At 46.6% G+C, this 23,948-nt stretch overlaps 1 protein-coding gene across 3 annotated transcripts in view; it reads right to left on the reverse strand.

The window, feature by feature from the left end:
• Positions 1-23,948, reverse strand: part of PIK3AP1 (phosphoinositide-3-kinase adaptor protein 1) — a 140,111-nt gene that overhangs the window by 5,425 nt on the left and 110,738 nt on the right. For all 3 annotated transcript variants that reach the window (XM_017880009.1, XM_017880020.1, XM_017880028.1), the window contains 5 exons: positions 22,913-23,118; positions 18,853-18,925; positions 11,951-12,106; positions 5,896-5,966; positions 4,207-4,325 (listed from right to left, as the gene is read on the reverse strand). In XM_017880009.1, the coding sequence (XP_017735498.1) occupies positions 4,207-4,325; positions 5,896-5,966; positions 11,951-12,106; positions 18,853-18,925; positions 22,913-23,118 (625 nt within the window). The remainder of the gene's footprint in view (positions 1-4,206; positions 4,326-5,895; positions 5,967-11,950; positions 12,107-18,852; positions 18,926-22,912; positions 23,119-23,948) is intronic.

The following is a 23,948-nucleotide window of genomic DNA, read 5'->3' on the forward strand; positions in this document are numbered from 1 at the left end:
GATCTCAGCTCCCTGCAAGCTCCGCCTCCTGGGTTGATGCCATTCTCCTGCCTCAGACTCCCGAGTAGCGGGGATCCCAGGTGCCCGCCACCTCGCCCGGCTAGTTTTTTGTATTTTTTAGTAGAGACGGGGTTTCACCGGGTTAGCCAAGATGGTCTCGATCTCCTGACCTCGTGATCCGCCCATCTCGGCCTCCCAAAGTGCTGGGATTACAGGCTTGAGGGTGGCTACTTTTTTTTTTTTTTTTAATTATACTTTAAGTTCTAGGGTGCATGTGCATAACGTGCAGGTTTGTTACATATGTATATTTGTGCCATGTGACTACTTTTTTAAGAGGTCCGGAAGTCCAACCCAAACAATACCAATCTATCCTTCCATCCATTCACTTAACACAGTGAATATCTTTTAAGTTCCTAGTATGTGCCAGTTAACTCTGCCAGGCACTAGGGATAGGAGAAAAAAAATTAAAAATCAAAAGTAGTGTCTCACAGGTTCACCATTCATTGAGGAGACACATCTACACAAGGGTTGCAACACTGAGTGTATTATTAGAGTATAGAATATAATAGGAGTGCCTGGGAAACCAAAAGAAGATTCACTCTGCATGGGAACATTAGAGAGGGCTTCACAGAGGAGGTGATGTTTGAACTGAGTCTTAAAGGATGTATAGGAATTTTCTAAGCAGAGAGTAGAAGGGAGGAGGAAGACAGCATTCCAGGCAAAAGCAACAGATTGGGCAAAGAAACAGTACAGAGTGGCAGAGCTCACTGGGAATGCTGAAGTGGCAGAGCATTGGTGAATACAGGAGAGGGGTAGGACTTGAGCTAGGCAGAACCAAAGAATGCTGAAATACACAGAATTAAATGTGAAGGCTTTTATGCCAGGCAATGGCATCATCAGCTATTCCTGTTCTAGAAAGGGCACTCTGACTGCAATGTGGAGGAGGGAGTGACTGGAGGAAGGGAGGTAAGTGTGGGCCTTCAGGAATGAACTTAGGTGCTAGCAGATGGAAAAGAGGGTGGATCTAACAGCTGAAAGAGCAGCAGAATGGACAGAGCCTGAAGACACACTGGATATGAGAGCTGCGAGGGGGGCAGGGATAGAGGATGACTCCCAAGTTTGGGGCTTAGGGAAGGGAGAGAATGGTCCCACTATCTCAGGCTGGGAACTCATGAGAAGAAGGCAGTTTGGGGTAGAGAATGGTAGGTGGGTTGATGAGTTCCGTTTTGCACAGGCTATGTTTGAGATATTGGTGGGGTCCCTGAGTGAAGATCCCCAGTCAACTGTAGGAAAGAGAAGGCTGAGATGGAGATGGAGACTTGGGGTCTTTGTCTGCTGGTGGCAATTCAAGCTGTGGGACAGCGTGTAGAGTGAGCAGAAGCATGGACCAGAACTGGGATGGAGTGGGATGGAGGCTGTACTACCAGTGCTGTTTGGTTTGGGCCAGGGTTTAGCGGGGAGGTTAGAACACAAGCAGAGAAGAGATGCTGATTCCCAGATCTGACAATGGAGTCTAGGACACCAACGTCAGCCTTCAATCCTGTCTGTAAGCAGGTCAAGCATTGAAGCCATTCTGGAGAGAGACCCATTTTATTATCTGCTCAAATATCTCCTTATTTTATTGTGAAAATTGCATACTCACACATCTTTTTTCACACCAAAAATGCACCCACACCCCCAGTTCTATCAATTACAAACTGCTTTGTAAACATTATTTCTTTAGCAAAAAATGTTTTCCTCCTTTTCTCTCCCCATCTCTATCACAACATGCTTCCAGACTCCCCAAACAACTCAACCACCGTCTCTTTTTACACATTTACATGCTTCCTAGTTTCTATCCTTTAATTTTTGGAACCTGTTTCCCTGGTTGTTTTCTCTTTCTCTTCTGTTAACAAAATCCCACCAAAATTTTATAGCTAAAGTTTCAAACTTGACAACTCTTTTATCTTGGTACATTTAGACAACTGCCTTCAAAGTCCTCAACCTTCAGGAATAAAAGGCCTTGGATCTTGAACCTCCTACTCTAATACTTAGACTTTCTTGGATAGGTATAAAACAATGCCTATGAGATGAAGTCTGGTAGGTTTGCCACACAGAGCAAGTCTCAACCCAATCTCAAGCCCAGTTTCTACATCTGCAAAATGGGATAACACTGAATACCTACCTCTTAGGATTGTGGAGAGAATTAAACAGGATAATGCATTTAGTGTGTTTAACAGAATACCTGCCACATAGTAAGTTTCAATAAATAACAGCATTTATCACCATCACTGCTCTTGGTAAGCCCTCCAATCACCAACTATGTAATAATTTTCAAGCAACAGAGCACAATGCAAATTCAGGTGATGGGACTAGATTGCTGCTAAGCTTCCTTCCAGGACTAATATTCTAATCCATGCCCTCCAGTCTACACCAGGGACGCATGCCTGGTGGATGTGGCACAGCTTGGGCCTGGGCGATGTTTGAGTAGCAAGTGCCAACACACAAATGTTGCTGTGAGCACATGGGAAAGTGATAAATAGCAAAGGGAGAAATGGAAAGATCCTTAGCACAGAGCCAGCTTCTCTTTCCAGAAAACCAGAAGAAAGGCCTCCTTGTTGCACTTTCTCAACAAATTCCACTGATGAGCTTCATCTAAAAGTTTCAAAATGCAAAAACCAAACCAAAACCCTGGTTGAAGAAAAGCTTCCTCCTTCCTTATGCCACATCAACACATGAACATTTTATTTTAAACATCAAAGAATTAACTCCTAAGACAGGCCTTGGCTTTTATTCCCAAGGGCTCCTTTCTGCATCTGTGGACACACAGCTAGCTGTGACCACTTTTTCCGTACTCCACAAGACCAGACCATGAAAAGGTTCCTACCAGAGGCCCAAGTATCATATAAACAAAGGCATACGTCAGAGTCTAGTAAATTAGTCAAATTCTTTAGTCTAATGGTCATCTCCAAATCTCTAGATATTAACTCCTCTCTTGTATAAAATAAAAAATCACTTATATTGCTGAGTTCTTACTCTAGGCCAAGAACTCAGTGCTTATGACTCTGCAGAAAGTTCTGTTATTATCCCCATTTTATAGACAAGGAAATTGAGGCTGGGCATGGTGGCTCATGTCTGTAATCCCAGCACTTTGGGAGGCCGAGGCGAGCAGATCACCTGAGGTCAGGAGTTCAAGGCCAGCCTGGTCAACATGGTGAAACCCTGTCTCTATTAAAATTACAAAAATTAGTCGGGCGTGGTGGCAGGTACCTGTAATCCCAGCTATTTGGGAGGCTGAGGCAAGAGAATCACTTGAACCCAGCAGGCGGAGGTTGCAGTGAGCCGAGATCACACCACTGCACTCCAGCCTGGGTAATAGAGCAAGAATCTATCTCAAAAAAAAAAAAAAGAAAAAAAAAAAGGAAATTGAAATACATGAAAGTTAAAGTTAAATAGTTCTTGCAAGTTTGCAAACAGCTGCTGGAGACTTGACCCCAGGTAGGGGGGGTCTAGAATCAGGCTTCCCACCACCATACAACGTGGCCTGTCACCTGCATTTTCATTTCCAATTCCTTCATATTTTCTGTTCCCCAAAAGGCACTGTCCCTACAGTCCAGCCAAGGGAATTAGTTATTGGAGAGTTGAATTCTAGCCAAATGGATAAAACCTATTTTAAAAGTTGACATTTTTCAATGTATTTCATTTATGAAACATTGAATTTGCTATTTAAAGTATTTGCAACTAAATAATGCATCACTTAATTAATGAAGGGTCCACAGTAAAGTATGTCCAATGGAGCAGGCATTTCAGTTAGCTCTGTGCTTATTTATTTATTTTTTTTTTGAGACAGTCTCGCTCTGTTGCCCAGACTAGAGTGGAGTGCAGTGTGGAGCATGATCTCAGCTCACTGCAACCTCTGCCTCCCGGGTTCAAGCGATTCTCCTGCCTAAGCCTCCCAAGTAGCTGGGACTATAGGTGTGTGCCATCATGGCCAGCTAATTTTTTGTATTTTAGTAGAGATGGGGTTTCACCATATTAGCCAGGATGGTCTCGATCTCCGGACCTTGTGATCCACCCGCCTTGGCCTCCCAAAGTGCTGGGATTACAGGTATGAGCCACTGCGCCCAGCTCTGTGCTTATTCTTTAGTCATCTTAGGTGTTTCCAAGTCCTATTCTCCCCTAGGATTCAGAGATAAGGGAAAAATTTCATATCAGTTTTGATGTTACCTCTGTGAGGCAGCCCTCGGAGGCACCCTGGGGGGTCTCTCATGGGACATGGTGGGTGTCCCATCCACTTGTGGGGGACCTGGACTGCGGCTTCTGGTAACCTCAGGGACTTCATTATCCTACAGGAAACAAGATGAGAAAGAAAGGCGAAAACTACATTCAGCAACCAGCACAGCTGGACAACCATAACCCAAAAGCCCCTTGGTCCTCCTTAGGCTGGGACTGAAGGTTGTTCGCAAACTGAAAATCAACCCAGCCATACCTGGCAGCTTTCCATTTCCTCCTGAAGTCACTGAGGAAGACAATCTGGCCCCAATGATCATTAATTGCCTGAATTCTAATTGCTTGCTACTCAAAGTGTGCTCTGTGGCTGGTCAGCATCAGCACCAGGTGGAAGCTTCTTAGAAATGCCCACCCAAGGACCCTTCTCAGAAGGCTTCAGAGTTGGCAGTGACCCATGTGGCCCCTCCTGCTTGTCCCAGCCACTGGTCCCTGGATCAAGCTATACACATGTCCCAAATTGAGCCAACTTGGAATGGGGCCTCAACCTAAAGCAGCAACTTACTCCCTGCTCGGAGGCCTAGTGGACTCAGGGGACTGTGGAGAAGCAGAAGGCAGCAGTGTGAGGGGAAAGAAAGCGGATGTGTGCAGAGAAGCAGAGACCAAAGAACTTTTGGGCCTGGGACACACAGAACAGTGACCCCGGTTCCCTCTGGCAGGTCCTGCAGCTCCTAATCCAGACCCGGAGGGTGGCCCCTAACCCTGGATCCCCTGAGACTCATCGGCTCCTTCCCACAGATGCCCCTTTTGGTTTCACTAGTAAGAGTGGATTTCCAGCTGTCTATTTCCTTCCTTCCTTTCTTTCCTTCTTTTCTATTTATTGAGGTGAAGTTAACATAAACTTAACCATTTTAAAGTGGACGATTCAGTGGCATTGAGTGTATTTATAATGTTGTGCACCCTCTATCTAGTCTAGTCTTAAAACATTTTCATCACCCAAAAAGAAACCCTGTGTGATGGTGAATACTGACTGTCAACTTGATTGGATTGAAGGATGCAAAGTATTGATCCTGGGTGTGTCTGCGAGGGTGTTGCCAAAGGAGATTAACATTTGAGTCAGTGGGCTGGGGGAGGCAGACCCACCCTTAATCTGCGTGGGCACTATCTAGTCAGCTGCCAGTGAATATAAAGCAGTCAGAACAATGTGAAAAGGAGAAACTGGCTTAGCCTCCCAGCCTACATCTTTCTCCCATGCTGCATGCTTCCTGCCCTCAAACACTGGACTCCAAGTTCTCCTGTTCCAGGGACTTGGACTGGCTTCCTTGCTCCTCAGTTTGCAGGCAGCCTATTGTGGGACTCTGTGATTGTGTGAGTTAATAATACTTAATAAACGCCACACACACACACACACACACACACACACACACACACACACACACGTCCCTCTAGAGAACCCTGACTAATACCCCTGTCCCCATTAAGCAGTTTCTTCCCATTCCTCCTCCCTCCAGCCCTGGCAACCACCAATCTGCAAACTGTCTCTGTGGATTTGCCCACTCTGGCATTTCATATAAATGGAATCCTATAATATATGACCTTCTGTGTCTGGCCCCTTTCACCTGAGTTTCTATCTCTTGCGATGAAACAACCCCTAGGACAAGATAGGTGGGGTGGAGTCCCAGCTCTCACCTCATTGTCCCCTTCCATCCCGCTGCTCACACTGAGGAGGCTCCGGGTGCTGGAGCGGTTACTCGTGCTACCTAAAGGGTAGAAAGAAAATCAGCCGGATTGAGGATTCTTTCAGGCTAAAATAAAATAGAGAACTCTAGCACTTACTTAGTTTTATTGATATAAATAATACATAAGCTGTAAGTATGGGGTTCTTCAAACTTTGGCCATCTTATACTTTTTGTTTTTTTAGAGACAAGGTCTTGCTGGAGTGCAGTGGTATGATCACAGCTCACGGTAGCCTCAAACTCCTGGACACAAACAATCCTCCTGCCTTAGCCCCCTAAGTAGCTGGGACTACAGGTGTGTGCCGCCACTCCTAGCCCATTTTCTTTCTTTTTTTTTTTTTTTTTGTAGCAACAGGATCTCACTCTGTTGCGCAGGCTGGTCTTCAACTCTTGGGCTCAAGCGATCCTCCTGCCTCAGCCTCCCAAAGTGCTAGAATTACAAGTGTGAGCCACTATGTCCAGCCTTATACCATTTTATTCGAGTTCAGTTTTTCTTTCAGCATGGAAAAAATTATTGACTTTCTGATGACTAACTTTGGCATTACTGCTACCATTGACTGAGGGCTTTGAAAATGTGATTGCCATTTAACCCCTATGAAAATCATGTTTGATATTAGTGCTCCAAATTGAAGGACAAGACAGCAAAGATGTTCTGATTCTCAGCCGGGCGCGGTGGCTCAAGCCTGTAATCCCAGCACTTTGGGAGGCTGAGATGGGCGGATCACGAGGTCAGGACATCGAGACCATCCTGGCTAACATGGTGAAACCCCGTCTCTACTAAAAAATACAAAAAACTAGCCGGGCGAGGTGGCGGGCGCCTGTAGTCCCAGCTACTCAGGAGGCTGAGGCAGGAGAATGGCGTGAACCCACGAGGCGGAGCTTGCAGTGAGCCGAGATCACGCCACTGCACTCCAGCCTGGGCGACAGAGCAAGACTCCGTCTCAAAAAAAAAAAAAAGATGTTCTGATTCTCAGCTCTTCAGTGGTATTTCTAAAATCTGCAAACTAACTTTGTTGCTGCAGTTTTTTACTTAGAAATTCTAGCAAACGGGTATGTATCACCCATGCAGACATGCCTTGTAATAAGCGGCCAGACCCTTTGACACAAAACAAAATGCAAAGTACACACTCAAAAGTATAATTTTTTTTCCCCCCAAACTGAGTTTTGCTCTGTTACCCAGGCTGGAGTGCAGTGGCACAATCTCAGCTCACTGCAACCTCCGCCTCCCAGGTTCAAGCGATTCTCCTGCCTCAGCCTCCCAAGTAGCTGGGACTACAGGCACATGCCACTGTGCCTGGCTAATTTTTGTATTTTAGTAGAGATGGCGTTTCACCATGTTAGCCAGGCTGGTCTCAAACTCCTGACCTCATGATTCACCCACCTTGGCCTCCCAAATTGCTGGGATTACAGGTATGAGCCACCATGCCCGGCCCTCAAAAGTATAATTTATGTTCATGGTCAGAATTGTGACTGGGAGAGTTTAGGCGCTTGAGGCTTTTCAGTTGGGAATTTATCACCTGCATCATTAGAATAGCACCATCCAACAGAACTTTCAGGGCATCTTTTATTAGGTGTTATCCAATGTGGTAGCAAGTGGGAAACATGGCTAGTGCAACCAAGGAAATGAATTTTAAATTTTATTTAGTCGTAATTAACTTAAAAATTTAAATAACCACATGTGGCCAGTGGCTACCATACTGGACAGCACAGCATTTTAAGCCCCAGCACACGGTGATCTAGCAGAGAAGAAGAAAGAATAAGAGTTACTCAACAAAAACAAGGAGATCTTAACTTTAATTTTCCAATATTCTTACTAACAACATAGTCAAGATCTTAGGTTTGCTGAATTTCCACTTCAAATAGCTCCTGGTCATGTAAGTTTATAGGTAGTCAAAAAATAGTTTTGACTGCATTCTGATATCAACTTTGAGTAAATTAATTTAAATGTTAGCTTGAATAGAGCAGGTTAAGGTTATAATTTTAAATTATTTTGGGGGGGCAGATTTTTAAATTTAAAATAATATGTCAAAATGTTTCTATAATTCAGGGGATGCAGAATTTGTTTATTAAGGAACATGAGCTGGGTGAGGTAGCTCACGCCTGTAATCCCAACACTTTGGGAGGCCGAGGTGGGTAGATCACGAGGTCAGCAGTTCAAGACCAGCCTGGCCAAGATGGTGAAACCCCGTATCTACTAAAAATACAAAAATTAGCTGGGCGTGGTGGTGGGTGCCTGTAATTCCAGCTACTTGGGAGACTGAGGCAGAGAACTGCTTGAACCTGGGAGGCAGAGATTGCAGTGAGCTGAGATCGTGCTACTGCACTTCAGCCTGGGTGACAGAGTGAGACTCCGTCTCAAAAAAAAAAAAAAAAAAAGGAACATGTGATCCTGTCGCTTTCTACTCGTTACCCATACGTAACACTGTTCAAGGACCAGGCTGTCTTTTTCTCCCTACTCTTCCCAGCCCACAGCCCACTCTTGTCCACAAGTTTAAAACCTCCTCAGTCTCCAAGGCTCAGGACAAATGCTATCAAAACCTTCCCACATTGCCCCAACTAAAAGTAACCCCTCGGGCCCACGGGCCCCCATCCCTTTGTGGCTAAGCCTCCCCATGCCATTCCTCATTGTCCATCACATTCCCTTATGATGAGCCATAATCCCTTTGAAGTTTATCTACTAGCAAGAAGTAATAAAGCTGCCACAGGCATCGGCTCCATGACTTCGGAAACTCATAGCCATCAGTTCCCCCGTCCCTTCTGCTGGCATTCTTAAATCTTCAATCCCAGTGTTTGGCTCTGAACCTTGGCCCTGGCCCTCCTCCTCTCCAGGCTGATGACTTGCTTGCCCAAATCCCCTTTAGGCTGCACAGTTGTTAGGAGACTCTCACCCCAGCTCCCATCATCTTCACACTTGCCAGGGGGAAGAGGGGCAGTGCCCACCCCTTGGTAGGCTTCTACTATCAGGGGAGAAGTACCAGACAAGCATCTAATGCCATGCTACTCGTGTACTTTCTCTCCTCCGTTACAAGCCTCTTAAGGACAGGCTCTGGTTCTTTTTCATCTTTGGTTCTCTAGCATACAGCCTAGCTCAGGATACACAGAGCTGTCCTCAGTATTTGGTGGATCAATGAGTGAGAGAAAAAAATGACCATATAAATGTATACTATGATTCTTAAGAACCTTGGTTACACTTGAAATTAGAGTTTGTTTTAAAAAAGAAAGAAAGAAAAAAGAAACTTGGGCCAGACAACCTAGGAGGTCAACAACCTTTCTGTTATGCAATTTTTGTTCTCTTAAACATAACACTAGTATCTGGCACTTGAATTTTTAGTTATAACCAGATTTAACCTGCAACTGTTTTTCCATGGTTCCCAAGAGATGACAGCTGCACCATAATACAAACAGTGCTTTTTTAAGGGTGTGACTCAGGGGGTTAAGGGGCAGTTGGTGGATAAGCTGGGCCATCCTCACTCTCCCTCCCTGCCATGGGAACTATTTCTATTTGGAAGGCAGTGCATCCCCACAGTTGAAAGCACAGGAAGATGTGGATGTGAATCCCAGACCCCCTGCTTGCTTGCCAAGAGACTTGGGGCAAGTCGCCTACCCTCTCTGTTCCATTTTCTTATCTAGAAACTCACAGCGCTGTTATATAAAATGAACCCGAAAATATGGTGACATGCTTGGCACAGGGCACGCAAAGAGTAAGCATTTGATTAACGGAAGCAGCTATCTGCACTGTTATCCATTTCAAGATGGTAAGACTAACCCCTAGTGACCCCAGTCAACCCCTCGCCCAGGATCCACACCTTTGTATGCTCCTGCCCCCTGCCGCACTCTAGCTTAGCCACATGACCTGCTTTGGCCAATATGGCATTAGCAAGTGTGATGCAAGCCAAAGCTTGATAGGCACTAGCACACTGGGGCTTTTCCTTTTGGCCTATTCCCTCTACAGATCGTGTTGCCATATAAAAGGCTATGAATTAAAGGCCACGTGTAGAGAGGCCCTGGAGGATGAGAGGTTTCCTTGGATGTTCCAGGACAAGCAGAGCTTACAGCTGAATGCTGACTCATGAGTGACCCCAGCTGATGCCACAGAGGAGAGATGAACCACCATCCCCACTGAGTCCTGTTTAAGTTGTAGGATAAGGCATAAATAAAGGGTTGTTTTAAGCCACTATGTTTTGGCATGGTTTATTGCATGGCAATAGATAATGGAAACTGTATCACGGGCTGGATGCAGACCACAGCCACAAAGTAGAGTAAAATTCATTGGTCTGTCATTTAGTAACATTTTCTAACCAGATGAGCCAGCCAACCCTGGGTACTAAACCACTGCACAAGGGGAAAAGTACAGTTTATTCTTCCCATCTTCTCCTCACCCCAGGCTATCCCCCAGAAAACATATACACAAAATCTGTTCAATTACTCTGAACCTGAAACTAGTGCATTTGTCTTGTTAAATTTCCAGCTGTCACTCTCCTCACCAACCCTGGGATGCACTGTCCTCACCCTGAGAGGGTTCTACCACTTCTCCTCTCCTCTTCCACAGGTCTGAGAGACAGAGATAGCCAGCTGTCCCTTGCTCCTTCTGCCACCTGTGATCCCTGAGGACATCTCTCCCATTCCTGAACTTGTCAGAATTCTCAAATTGCTCCCAGTGGGCTTTGCATACAAATGATCACCCCCATTAAGTAAGGGGAAGTTTTCTCCTCTGTCCAGACTAGACTTCCCAGGCAGTCATGTGATAGGGTGTGGGTCTGTTTTGACAGGTAATGATGGCAGAAACATTCACCTGAAAGAGAAAGGAGCTAGGATCTACTCGCACCTTTGCCATTCACTGGCTATGTAACCTTGGGCAAAATTCTGTCTCTTTCTGGGTCACAAATACCCCATCTATACAGGATGAAGGAAAACTAGCTCAGAGGTTCTTGACCTAAGTCCATGGGTGGGCAAAATTGTGTGTGTGTGCACACATACACATGCATACACCTGTGCGTGTGTCTGGGGGACAGAACCAAAGTATATATCAGATTCTCAAGGAGCTTTGTGATGCAGAAAAGATTAAGAACCCCTGGGTTAGATAACCTTCCTGCTGCAACATGCGTTATGGGGTTCTCTGCCCGACATTTAAGGAGATATGAGTCCTGAAATTCAGTTGCTCTCTGGCTCTTTTATTGCTTTCCTAGCTGTTTTGTTAGCACTGAAATGTATGAAATAAGAGAAACTCAATCTATGTGGCTTGTGAACCCAGTGTGTCTGGAGTCAGCTAACACTGCCCTGGATACGGGAACAAAGCCCTCAGCTCCTGCCTGGTGCATCAGGCTGTATTGTCTGTGCAATCAGATGACTATTGAAGCCTTCCAGCCAAAAGGAAGGCATTTCCTCATTAGATCCTCAACTTGCCTGTAAAGTTGGAACGTTCGAATTTGAGTCTATTATTTTCTTTTTTTCTTCTTTCTTTTTATTTTACTTGAGTCCATTATTTTCTGATATTTCTGACTCTGTGCCCTTTCCCTTGCTTTATGATAGTTGAGGAAGCAGCAAAGAATGGTGGCTAAGAGTCTTGGCTCTGTATCCAGAATGAGTTCAAATTCCGGCTACTCCACATTAGCTATTTAACCTAGGCCAGAGCAGTAAGCCTCCTGCTTCCTCCTCAGTAAACAGAGATGACAGTCCCTATTTCATAGAGCTTCAGTGAGAATTAAATTAGATAATCTATAAAGAGGCTTAGAATATAGTAAATGCTCAATAAATGTTAACTATTAGTATTAGGTTTTGATATTTAGAAAAGGGCTAGAGTAATAATTATCAAGTAACCGGGCTTCATGGGATACAAAGCAAACCTCACAGACAAACAGTAACTCTGCCCCACCTTTTACACCTCTCAAACCCAAACCAGGCCCCACTGGAGATCTCCTGGGCTCTTAAGAGGATGTTTCCTAAGGCCCAAGGGCGCCAGCTGGAGCCCAGCCGAGAAGACCGCACCCCCTGCACCCCCAGCTGCTCACTTGCTGTGCTGGAGGTGCTGTCTGTTTTCCAGTCTCCCCGTCTCAGCTCCGTCCTGGGGGGAATGACACTTTTCCTGGGGCCACTCTCATAGACTCCAAACTCCACTTTCGCAGGCAGGTGCTGTGAGTGCCGAATTGGGACCGTGATCTCCAAGTCTGGAATTGGAGGAAAGAGGGATAAGCTGTCAAGATACCAGACTGTCACCTACCAAGCTGCCCAGCAGCTTTCCTCCGCCTGGAGCCTGCAAGGGAGGGGGAGGGGAAAAGACCATGGGAGAGGGAGCGGCCCTGGGTTGGTGGCCCTCTCCCCTTCAGCACTGAAACTACTGAATCCTGTGTGTCTGTCACTGAGAGACTGAAGAGAGGGATAGAATAATGTGAGAAAGGGACAGAGAAGTGCTTCTGCATCAGGGAGCAGAAAGAACAAACCATAAGAGAAAGGTTTGGGCCCTCAGCCCTGCCACTTAGCAGCTGTGGAACTCCAGCAAGACAGCTCTCCTCTCTGAATCACTACCCTCATCTGAGGAGGGGTATGTCCATCCTTGACTGTAGAAACAGGCTGCGCTATGCAACAAGCACAGTTCTGAAAGCTTTAGTATTTTTCACTCATTTAACCCTCATAACACCCAAGAAATAAATATTATTATCATCAATGCCAGCAGAAACTAAGGTACAGAGAAGTGATGTAGCATGTCCTGTCAAACAGCTGGTAAGCAGCAGAGCTGGGATTTGAACCCAGGCTCCGAAGTCTAGGCTCTTAACCACTGCTCGTACAGCCTCTCGCTCTCTGCATAAGGGATGGATGGTGGGTGGGTGGGTGTGGGGTGGGTGGCCCACACGCACAGTCATGACCCAGAAAGCTAATGAAAGGAGGTCCTTCAGGCCTATGAAAAATTTTGTGACTTGCAAGGCCCATGGGGTAAAGAGAGCTGATGCCTTTGTCGAACAAAGCACTGATCTGACCTCCTTACTGGCTTAGCCCTGCCCAGAGGTTATCTCTGTTCCTCCCTACATTTCCAATGCTGGATTCTAGGAGCAGAAAACGGCTCCTCTGATGAGTAGAAAAGTCTGGGGCAGCAGCACCAACTTCTTCCTGAAGGCAAGATGTGCTCCTAGCTCAAGACTCACCCGGCTGCCTGGGACCTTCTCAAGCCCAGGGGCAGGGTTTATACAGCGGTGGCTGTACAAACTTGGGTAGAAGAGGTGTTAGCTTTGGGGACGTGTGCTTTTATCTTCCGGTACCACTTCCTCCTCCACCTCTACCCTTCTAGGGGACAGGTGTGGCAGGAAGTTCAGAGGGTCCAGGGGCAGAGGTGGCTCCACCTACCAAAGCCAGAAATCTGGCAGGGTGAATGGATAAACTGGAACAGGATGAAGGAGCAGCCAGAGGACAGGGCACACCAAATCCCCCAGTGAACATTCTGCACAGCGAATGATCAGAGTGGATTGTTGGCTTGCATAGGCATGAGCCTTCCTCATCTGGAGACTCTGGCTTCAGGTGTAGTGTATGGTCCAAGTGTCCAACCAGCTTCCTAGGTTTTTGTGTAATCCAGGTCTTTCTTACATGCTGGGGCTCTCTTGGCTACAACCATGCCATGGAAACACCCACCCCAGCTTGGAGCTACTTGGGCAAAAGATAGCCAAGGGCACTCTCACATGGGTGGAACCCACAGTATCTTAGAGACCAAATGAGTGTCAGTCTTTTTATTTTTCTTCCAGCTCTGGCCTAGATTTTTAAAGATCGTTTTTTGTTTGTTCGTTCATTTGTTTGTTTGTTTGTTTGAGACAGAATCTCGCTCTGTCACAGGCTGGAGTGCAGTGGCACCACCTTGGCTCACTGCAGCCTCCACCTCCTGGATTCAAGCAATTCTCCTGCCTCAGCCTCCGCGTAGCTGGGACTATAGGCATGCACCACCACGCCCAGCTAAATTTTGCATTTTTAGTAGTGACGGGGTTTCACCATGTTGGCCAGGATGGTCTCGATTTCTTGACCTCATGATCCACCCATCTCGGCCTCCCAAAGTGCTGGGATTACAGGCATGAGCCACCACGCCCAGCCAAAAATCTTTTTTTTTTTTAAGGGAGATTCTGGTTTGCTTAATTAACTTCAAGGAGGCAACTTTTTAACCTCAACTAGTTCTATAAAGAAGGAAAGTAAAATATACAGGAAAAAAACAGGGGGTCAAAAGTTCAAAAAATCAGGTAGAACCAGTCCGAATGTTTATAAAATCCTGATATCTTTGAATAAAGGTACAATGCTAGGAATAATTATCACGACTATATTGCATAGTGCTTTCCCAAAGTGCATTTAGATGCATTATTATACCTCCTTTAAACTTCATGACTTCTCCATTAAGTAAGTAAGTCAGGTATAGCCCCCAGTGAGGAAACTGAGGCACAGAGTGGTTAAAGGAATTGGATCATAAAGTGATTCAGTGACAAAACAGGAATCAGAAGCCAAGTTTCCTGGGACCCAGTTAGCTCCTCTATGTCCTGCTCCACAGGACACACCCAGAACACAAATATTGATTATCTTCTCTGTGAGGCCATGGCCCTCACCAGCCCTTCTCTAATTTCCTACGCCATCAATGCTCTGGACCAGCCCAGTAAGAGCAAACAATCCCCTGGGGTTGAAGAAAAACGGTCAAGTTATTAAGAACAGCCTTAATTTTTAATTCTCTTTGGCGTTCTAACCCAAATTAAAGATTAATATTTTTTCCCTAAGGCAAACAAAGTTTTCAAATGAAAAATCAGTCATTGTGTTTAGAATGGGTTACATTCTTAGAAAAGATCCTTTAAGCACAAACGTTATTCATCAACCCTAATTTTCCTATAGATCAATGTTACCATGTGTCAATAATATGTCATATTTACTCAACCATAAATGATGCCCTCACTTTGGTAAATGCCACCCTTGGACCTCAGCATGCAGTACAGGGTCCAACTTCCAATTGCCTGAGGCTGTTTCTCGTAGCAGAATGACGAGTGACCCTCTCCAAGCAGGCCTCTACCAACGGCGGATGGGGGCTGCTGTGTAAACGTCCCAGCTGTCTCATCGCTCAGATGGGTGTTCTCCACTGGCTCCTACCTGTCTCACTTCTCCATCCCCCACCACATTCCCTGGGATCACCTCCCACACCAGCTGTTTGCTCTCAAATCCTTATCAGGGGAGAAAAGTTCTAGAAATGGAAGTGGTAATGCTGGCACAACACTGTGAATGTACTTTATGCCACTGAATTGTATACTTTTTTTTTTTTTTGAGACAGAGTCTCGCACTGTCGCCCAGGCTGGAGTGCAGTGGTGCCACCTTGGCTCACTGCAATCTCCACCTACCGGGTTCAAGCAGTTCTCCTGCCTCAGCCTCCTGAGTAGCTGGGACTAGAGGCACGTGCCATCACACCCAGCTAATATTTGTATTTTTGTTAGAGACAAGGTTTTGCCATGGTGGCCAGGCTGCTCTCAAACTCCTGGCCTCAAGTGATCCTCCCACTTCAGCCTCCAAAAGTGCCGGGATTACAGGTGTGAGCCACCACACCCAGCCTGAATTATACACTTTAAAATGGTTCACATGGTGAATTTTATGTTATGTATATTTTATTACAATAAAAACCACTAATAAGGAGGCCCTTGGGGCCAACAGGCAGAATATTCTCCCATATAGATTGCTTGCTGTGCCTGGTCATTCTTCTTTGGTATCAAATTATATACAGTTTAATCTCTCAATAGTTATGACTTGATTAAAGCACCTGATATAAAAAGTACAAATACTTAACATCCCTCTCACCAAAATGTCCTTGTCAGAGGGTCTGCTTCTTGGAGAGTGGGGGATGGGGGCTGCAGATGGGCAAACTAAGCCATGTTCTTTTGGTAAATTGTAGACATTGACCATTCTGATTTAGACTATAGCTACTGGTGGGCATAAATCATTTGTTCACAGCCTGAACAGCCTTGGGTGAACCTTGCATAATGTTTCAGAACTTGTTATTCATTCTGGATGGCCCTGCCTGAGAGGACCCCAGCTGGTGTGTGGACCTCTGTGTAATCATGAGTGCAGACACTTTTAGGAGTACTCCCATGTGCCAGGCACTGTGCTGGGCACTGGTTATACCCTCAATCATTCAATGCTCCCTACTGGGGTGGGCACTTTCACTTTTACCATTTTGCAAAGGAGGACTGACGCTCAGGAAGGTGAAATATCTTGCCCACAGCCCCCAGCTAGTGAGGGGTGAGCAGTGAGAAGGAATTTGATCCCAACCTCGCTGGCTCCAGAGTCCATCCCTGTACCCCTCTACTCCTCTGCATGTGCGTCTGTCCTGCTTCAGTACCTCCAGTGGCACCAGGTGGAGCCCAGGTGAGTGGTCAGAATGTGATGAGACCCAGAAGGCTCAGGTCTTGAGCCCAGACTGCTGAGCACACGTGACTCCAACACTAGGACTCCTGGGCCTTCAAACACTGGGTGCACTGCCAAATCACAGGTTTCTTGATGCTGTCTGTATTTAAAAACCTGAAATGTTTCATTTCATCAACACTTCTATCTTTGGATTATCTATGGACTCTAGTTTTAAAAAGCATCTCAGCTCTTTTATCACTGAGACCCCTATTATCTGACCCTAGGATGACTGTGTAGGTCTCGAAAAGCTTTTCTGTTTTCTCTCCTTTCTCTTCCTCTCAACCAGGAGGACAGACAAGTGTGAACTCAGGTACCAGCAGCATAAATTTAAAATCCAGACACCCAAGCAGAAGTCATAGGATGATCTCTCTGACCTTCTGCAATGGTTAAAACCTCTTAACCCCTCTTCTCCCAAAATCATTAACATTAGCTAGGTTAGTACTGTCTTCAAAACACTGTGTTAGGCATGGTGGAACAGACCCTAGTAGGGCAAGCCAGACCTGTGTGAATACAAAGATAACTGACTCATTAGCTACCAGATGGTGAAGCAAGTGTCTCATAGGTCTCTGTATTTGGCAGAGTGCCTGGTGCTTGTTAAGTGTGGAATGAATGAGTGGTGTCACCAAACAGTTTCCTGAAACCAACCATTCCAACAAAGCCTTCTAGAGCTCCATCACTGTACTGTTCTGTGCACTGGGGACTCCCCGGAGCACACAGCAGACAAGTTTTTGCCCAAGTGGAGCTTCTAGTAGGAGGGAGATGGGGTGTTGGACCATAACCTTGAGGACAGAAACCTAAGATGATTCCAGTCTGTGATATGTGAAAAGAGAGGACGCCAGGGAACAGGAAGTGAGTCGTGGAGGGCTACTCTGGAGAGAATGGCAGAGAAGGCCTCTGATGAGGAGATGCTACACTGAACTCTGAAGGATGAAAAGGGCTACACTGAACTCTAAAGGATGAAAAGGGCCGGAAGGTGAAGATATGGGGAAAGGCAGGGGAATGGCAAGTGCACAGGCCCTGAGGGAGAAATGCTCTTGGCTTGTCAGAGCAATAAAAAGGAGTCCAGGGACTGTGGCACAGGGTTTGGGGGAGAATGGAGGATGAGCTCAGGGGTCAGATCACATAGGGCCTTGTAGGCTGTGAGCAGGAATGTGATTTTACCCTGAGTGGGACAGGGGCCCCTGGAAGGCTTTCATCAAGGGTATAGCATTATCTGATTTTTAAATTTTTTAAACATCATTGGCTACGATGGGTTAACTATAGAGAGACAAGAGTGAATATGGGGAGATGACTGAGTGGCTACTCTCTTAGTCTAGTCACGAGATGATATGGCTTGGCTGCAGCAGTGCCATGGGAGATGGTTAGAAATGACCAGATTTAGGATGCGCTTTGGACATCTGTGGACTGCTGATGGCTTGGATGAAAGAATGAGGTGATAGCAACCAGAGACAGAAAAAGAGAAGTGCCAGATGAATGGAAGGAGTGGTAGGTCCCACATACGCTTGAACGAGTAAGGAATACCATGTCCTAGGGTGGTCCAGGAAGCTGTTACTGAGAAGGGACTGCCAGGGCTGGATCTTGCAGCCCAGTAGTTTTCATACAGGTAAGAAGGAAGAGGCATGGCATGAGCAAGGGGCCCATGGCAGGAGAGAATGTCCTGTTTGGAGACCAGGGTGTTACCAGTCCCACTAGGTTCATGGGAAATCAGGCAGTTGATGGCAGCTGGAGAGAGACTGTGGAAGCTGTGCACAAACAGACCTAGATTTTAACTTGGTTCTTCATGTAATAGGGCTCCATCCATTCAAGATCTGAGTGCCTCTGAAAGCCTTCTCCTGCATGCTCCTCTTGCTATAAGGTTGGCCTCGGTTAATCACAGAGGCCCACTATTCCAGAGACTCTCTGTGGGAAGATGCATTGTGGGTAAACGCCAACTTCTTGCTCAGGGATGGTGGTGCCACATGGCTGGCACAGAGGGTAGGCTTAAGGGGAGCGGGCCCAGTCCATAGTGTGCACCACTGGAATTTGTGGCCCTGCTATTGCACCGTGGGAGCCCTGCTACACCTGGGGCATGGGCTTCTGAAGCACTAAATGGTGTGGATGCAGATGACACCATTGCTCACCAGAATCAGAAACAGACACCGTGTATACGGGATTTTTCCTTTTTCTGCTTAAAAAACATACATCCTCCTAACTGCCAAGGGGAGAGTGAGGGGCCTGCAGAGGAAGTATCACCATCCTCTTTGAGTGAAAAGGTGGAAGGATGCAGAGCCGAATCCACTTATTCACTTCTGTGCATGTCTTATGTATCAGGTACCAGATTGTTTACAGAATAAATAAGATATAACCATTGTGCAAAAGGTCTTTATAGTCTAGTGGGGGACCCAGATCTGTAAAGAGTGTGACAAATGCTGGGCAAGTGCTCTGCCCACTCAGGCCACAGCCAAAAGGAGAGTAAAGGACAACAGATGACAGCAATGTCCCATACAATGCAGCACCCTAGGAAGCCACATACCTGTCTGCTTTCCTGATTTTTGCTTCTCTCTCTGTCTTCGGGTGATGCTGTCTCTTAGCCGTTTAAGATTTTCCTGGAAAAAAATTGGTATTTATTTATTTATTTATTTATTTATTTATTTATTTATTTATTTATTTTGAGACAGAGTCTCGCTCTGTTGCCCAGGCTGGAGTGCAGTGGCGCTAGCTCGGCTCACTGCAAGTTCCGCCTCCTGGGTTCACGCCATTCTCCTGCCTCAGCCTCCCGAGTAGCTGGGACTACAGGCGCCAACCACCACGCTGGGCTATTTTTTGTATTTGTAGTAGAGATGGGGTTTCACCATGTGTTAGCCAGGATGGTCTCGATCTCCTGCCTCATGATCTGCCCGCCTTGGCCTCCCAAAGTGCTGGGATTACAGGCGTGAGCCACCGCGCCCGGCCGGTTTATTTTTTAAGTGTACACAGAATGATACCCTCTGAGAATGAGAGTTTCTTTCCGATTGTATGCTGTTTGCAGGGTATATCACATTGCAGTCACATTTACAACATGCAAATGAGGCTCAGTGCATTCACAGTCAGCCCCCAGAGAAATCCAAATACTCACAGAATCTGTGCCTGAAGAGATGCCGTCTCTTCCAGAAGAAACTGTCTTTCCTCCCCTCTGGTTCCCAGCTCTGTTCTATACGGCCCCTCTCATGTATGCCTCTTAGCCCGGCTCACAAATACTCCACAGGTATTCCCGTCTCTGAGACTGTGTTCTCACATCACTCCCCTGACCTTCAGGGATGTTGGTTCCTCTCCATGAGTCTGGATCAAGGCCCACTTTCTCCCTGATGCCTCCCAAGATGCTCCAGTCCTTAGTGACTGCCCACGCCAACCATCCAGCACTTGGGCTACGCTGTCCCATCGTGTGTGCACACTCTTGTGCCTTGCCTCTTCGAGATACTGTGAGCTCTCCAAGGTCAAGAGACCAGGTCTTGTACCTTTCCATAATCCTGCCATCTGGTCCACTGTAGTCATTCAATAAATGTTGAATAGATTTATTCAATGTGAGGGTCAAGATTGTTGCTATTTTAGTCAGTTAACAATAATCCCAAAGTTAAGTGCCTGAGCATTTTAGGGAAAATGTCCAGACAATCTGGCTGGAGCAGAAGGTTCATGTGGGGGAGTCGCAGGAGGGCCAAACTGGAAAGGGGGGTTGATCTGCAGCTGCAGGCTGAAGAGACTGAGCTGTGTCCAGGAGGCAGCAGGGAAACATTGAACATTGTGAGCCTGTCATGGCTCCAAGGTTCCAGTCAACTAGAGAAGAAGGAACGGAGGCCAGCAGACCTTCCTGGAGACTATGGAGTATGCCAGATGCAGGCAACAGAAGCTGACATGGGGATGTGGCTGGGGGAATAGAGAGACAGGAGCAGATGCAAGAGGACAAATGCCACAGAGCAGACCAAGCAGGACACGCCGCTGGCTGGGTGTGCAAAAGCACAGGAGAAGGCCAAAGAGACTCTGAGGTCTGATCTCTGTCTCCAGGAGAAGACAATGTGATGAGCACAGAGACGGTGTTGGGAAAGGAAAGCAGCCTTGAGGGACGGTTTGTTATTAGACATGCTGCGAGTCTGGGACACCTCACGGGGACGAAGCCAACTGGTGGCTGGAAACATGGAACCAGAGACACAGACTGCACAGAGAAGGAGCTGAAGGAAAGCTTCAAAGTCCACTTATGAGAGGGCGACATGAAGGAGACAGAGCAGTGGACAGAGAGGCAGAGGAAAAGGAAGATGAGGCCTCCACCCAGAAATGTCTCCACACCACCAGCCCCTGGAGCGGGGAGATACTCAGGAAGTGCCCGGAGGCTATCAGGACCAAACAATGTGAGCCCCCATGGGCTGGGCTTCTGCCATATTGAATATGAACCCCAGTTGTCTGCTACACCCAAGAGTTCTGGGCCAGTTCATGGGAAAGGAAGAGGTCTCTTGGATATAAACGAAGAAAGACACGGCACATGTATACCTATGTAACAAACCTGCACATTGTGCACATGTACCCTAGAACTTAAAGTATAACAACAACAACAACAAAAATACTTGGAAAGGATTTACCTTTCTGCAACAATGGACTGGTACATACAAGTTGATGATAATGATAAGGCACGTAAATTATGTTCCCACTGGAAACCTGCCCTGTCCACCCCTTCTCATTTCCTTTCAACTTATCCTCAAACTACTTTCACTGAGAAGCTTTTCAGCAGACTAAGTTAGTGGTGGCTTTTACCTATTTATATTTGTATTAATTGCTTACAGATTATACCTCATATTAGCAATTACATTACACTACAAGAAAATGTGAGAAAAATAAAAGAAAAAAAGAAAGACAACTAACATTTACTATGTATTTACTATGTGCCAGTGATGCTGCTTATAGTGGCTTATATCACCTAGACCTCCCGCTTCACATTTCAGAGGTGGAAAAACAGAGGCACAGCAAGGTCAAGGTCATCCAGCCACAAAGAGCAGAACAAAGATGTAAATTCAGGCTGCCAGCTCAAGAGCCCTGGCTGTTCTTAACTACTGTGCCACGTGGTTGCACAACTTGGCAAGGAGCAAAAGGACATTGTTTAGCCAGGGCCAGCCTTTTCTCAGCAGGACTGCAGCCTCCTTGGGGCTCCTGAGTGAGGAGCACCCATGATTCCTGCATTCAGCTCTCCAGAGTGCCCTCCCACCCTTCAGGCCCCCAAAGGGAGGGAGGCATCTGGCAGAGCAGGTGCCCCTGTCTTAAGGAGCACTAAGAAGGCAGAAGGTATAGCGAAGGGAGCACAGACTCTGGGGTGAGAAAGGGGAGGTTTGAATCTTGACTGCCTCTTCACCTCTCTGAGCCTCAGTTTTCTGTAGAACAGGAGGAATAATACCTATTTCATATGCGTGTATGAGGAGTGAAAGAGGTCAGGTCTATTTAACGTTGAACACAATGCCTAACATAGCACTGTCAGAGGTCAGCAAATGCTGCCTGATGACACGTTTCCCCACTCTTCACCACTAATCCTGTCCCAGAAGACAGGTGCCCATCTCAGCCCTGGAGGGATGCTGGTATGTCAGATAGCGTAAGAACAGAGATTAGAATACACACCACCAGGGTCTATGGCCGTACCACCCTGAACGCGCCCAACCCCATCTGATCTCTGAGGGTAAGCAGGGTCGGGCCTGGCTAGTACTTTGAAGGAAGCAGCCTGGGGAGGTGGAGAGAGAAAGCAATAGTTCCAGTCCTGACTCGGCCCCTCACTAGGAAAGTTGCCTTGGATGTGTCCCTTAACCTCCTGAGCCCCATTTCCTCCTTTTTAATACAAAGGCATTGGTGGACTAAGAAGAAACTTCCTAATGTTGAGTTTGAGATTTTTTATTGTTTTTAATTATATATAGTGTACACTTATGATACAGGTATGGAGTTATATATTCTCATAAAAGCTTCAAACTATACAGGTAAAGCAAGAGTCTCCTCTGACATCCCAGTCCTCCAATCCCAGTCTTCTCCCGAGAGGTGGCCCCTGGAATGGGCCTGAGGCAGCCATTTTCCAGATCTTTGTCCTTGCATTTATATACATGTCCACAGAAATACAGAGTTTGTGTGTGCAGGTGTCTGAGTTGTTTTAATTTGGGTGGTTTTGCATCTGCAACTTGTTTTGTTCATTTAATCATATTTCTTGGTAGTTTTCCAAGTTCTCTTTGAGTGCTAAAGTGTGATAGTTATGAGGGTATTTGGCAGTAGGAATAGAGAGAGGGACTCTGAAAAGAAAAAAGCTGGAAAGCAGAAGCAGGGAGCCAAATGCAGAGAGACGCAGCAGCAGAGTTAGTGTTTATAGCTGAGTCTTTGTTCCTGATCTCAAGCCTCATGGCACCTAGAAAAGCTACCCAGCTCTCAGCCAGGGAGTCATGTGGTTACAGACCGAGGTGACACTCATACACTCTCACTGGTTCACAATGAAACTCAAACGTTTGCAGGCACAGGTGTCATGTACAGCAATACACAAGACAGCCATGGCCCAGCCCTCCTCCACTGTCAAGTGGAGACAAATTCCATACGAAGCTAGTTACCTGCTGGAAACGAAAGGACTCCGATCGTTTCTTCTGGTTGAGCTGCCACTCTTTGAAGTGGAGCACAGCCTCATCCACGTTGACAATGCCCAGCTTCACCTGCTCCTGGAGGGTGATAAGCTGGCGCTGGCCTGGTGTTTTCATCCCCGCAAAAGGGTCATATATACTCGACTGAGGCCTGTCCCTCCACGGTCTGACAGGCGGCCCTGGAAAGGATGGCAAAACTCAGCTTGACAGTTCCCCCACTGGGGACTGCTCACCAGAGGCGTAGGGTTAATGAGGTTGGTCACAGGCTCAAGAGGACTCATCTCAAAAGAACAATTACTTGTGGCCAAGAAGGGGGAGATACAACATAAAATCAGGGCAGAAGAACGCAGCTAATAATTCCAAAGCCTATCACACTAAAGCAGACAAGGCTGCAACATTTAAGGGAGGTGTGAAATCTGCTGACTCTCCCAAGTCTTAATTATTATTACTATTATTTTTAACAGACTTCATTCATTTCATTTTTCTTGTATAAAAACCCAATGTTGTACCCACAGCTGGAACCTGAGTCTTCTGCTTAGAGACTCTGGTGTGGGTCTTGAGAGATGGTCAGTGAATTCCTGGTAGGGAAATTTGGTGAATACAGTCTCTTTCCAGAGGTCAAGGATCAAGTTGCTATCAGTCTTGGAGATGGCATCAAAGGTGGCCCAGGGTGGCAGTGCAGTCCCTGGCCAAGGTGTAGCAGCCATCAGCAGCAGCTTCTTGGGCACAGAGGCCAAGATAATGCTAGTGCCCCTGGGGACAGGGATAAGGCACACCAGCACAGAGCCAGTGACCTGTCACGTTGCAAAAGCTGGCGTGGGGCTTGCTGATCTTGTTCCCCCTGTAGCCTCTCTGTGTAGGTCCAGTGGAGAGCTTGGCTGGGATGATGGTCCCTTGGATGGTAGTGGCTAACCCCTTGGAGTACTTAATACCCAGACAACATGGCCACTGTAGTCCTCAAAGGCAACAAACACCTTGAACCTGGTGAAATGCCCAGCATGGGTCAACT

Source organism: Rhinopithecus bieti, unplaced genomic scaffold (genome assembly GCF_001698545.2).
Source record: "Rhinopithecus bieti isolate Rb0 unplaced genomic scaffold, ASM169854v2 scaffold_425, whole genome shotgun sequence".
Taxonomy (NCBI): domain Eukaryota; kingdom Metazoa; phylum Chordata; class Mammalia; order Primates; family Cercopithecidae; genus Rhinopithecus; species Rhinopithecus bieti.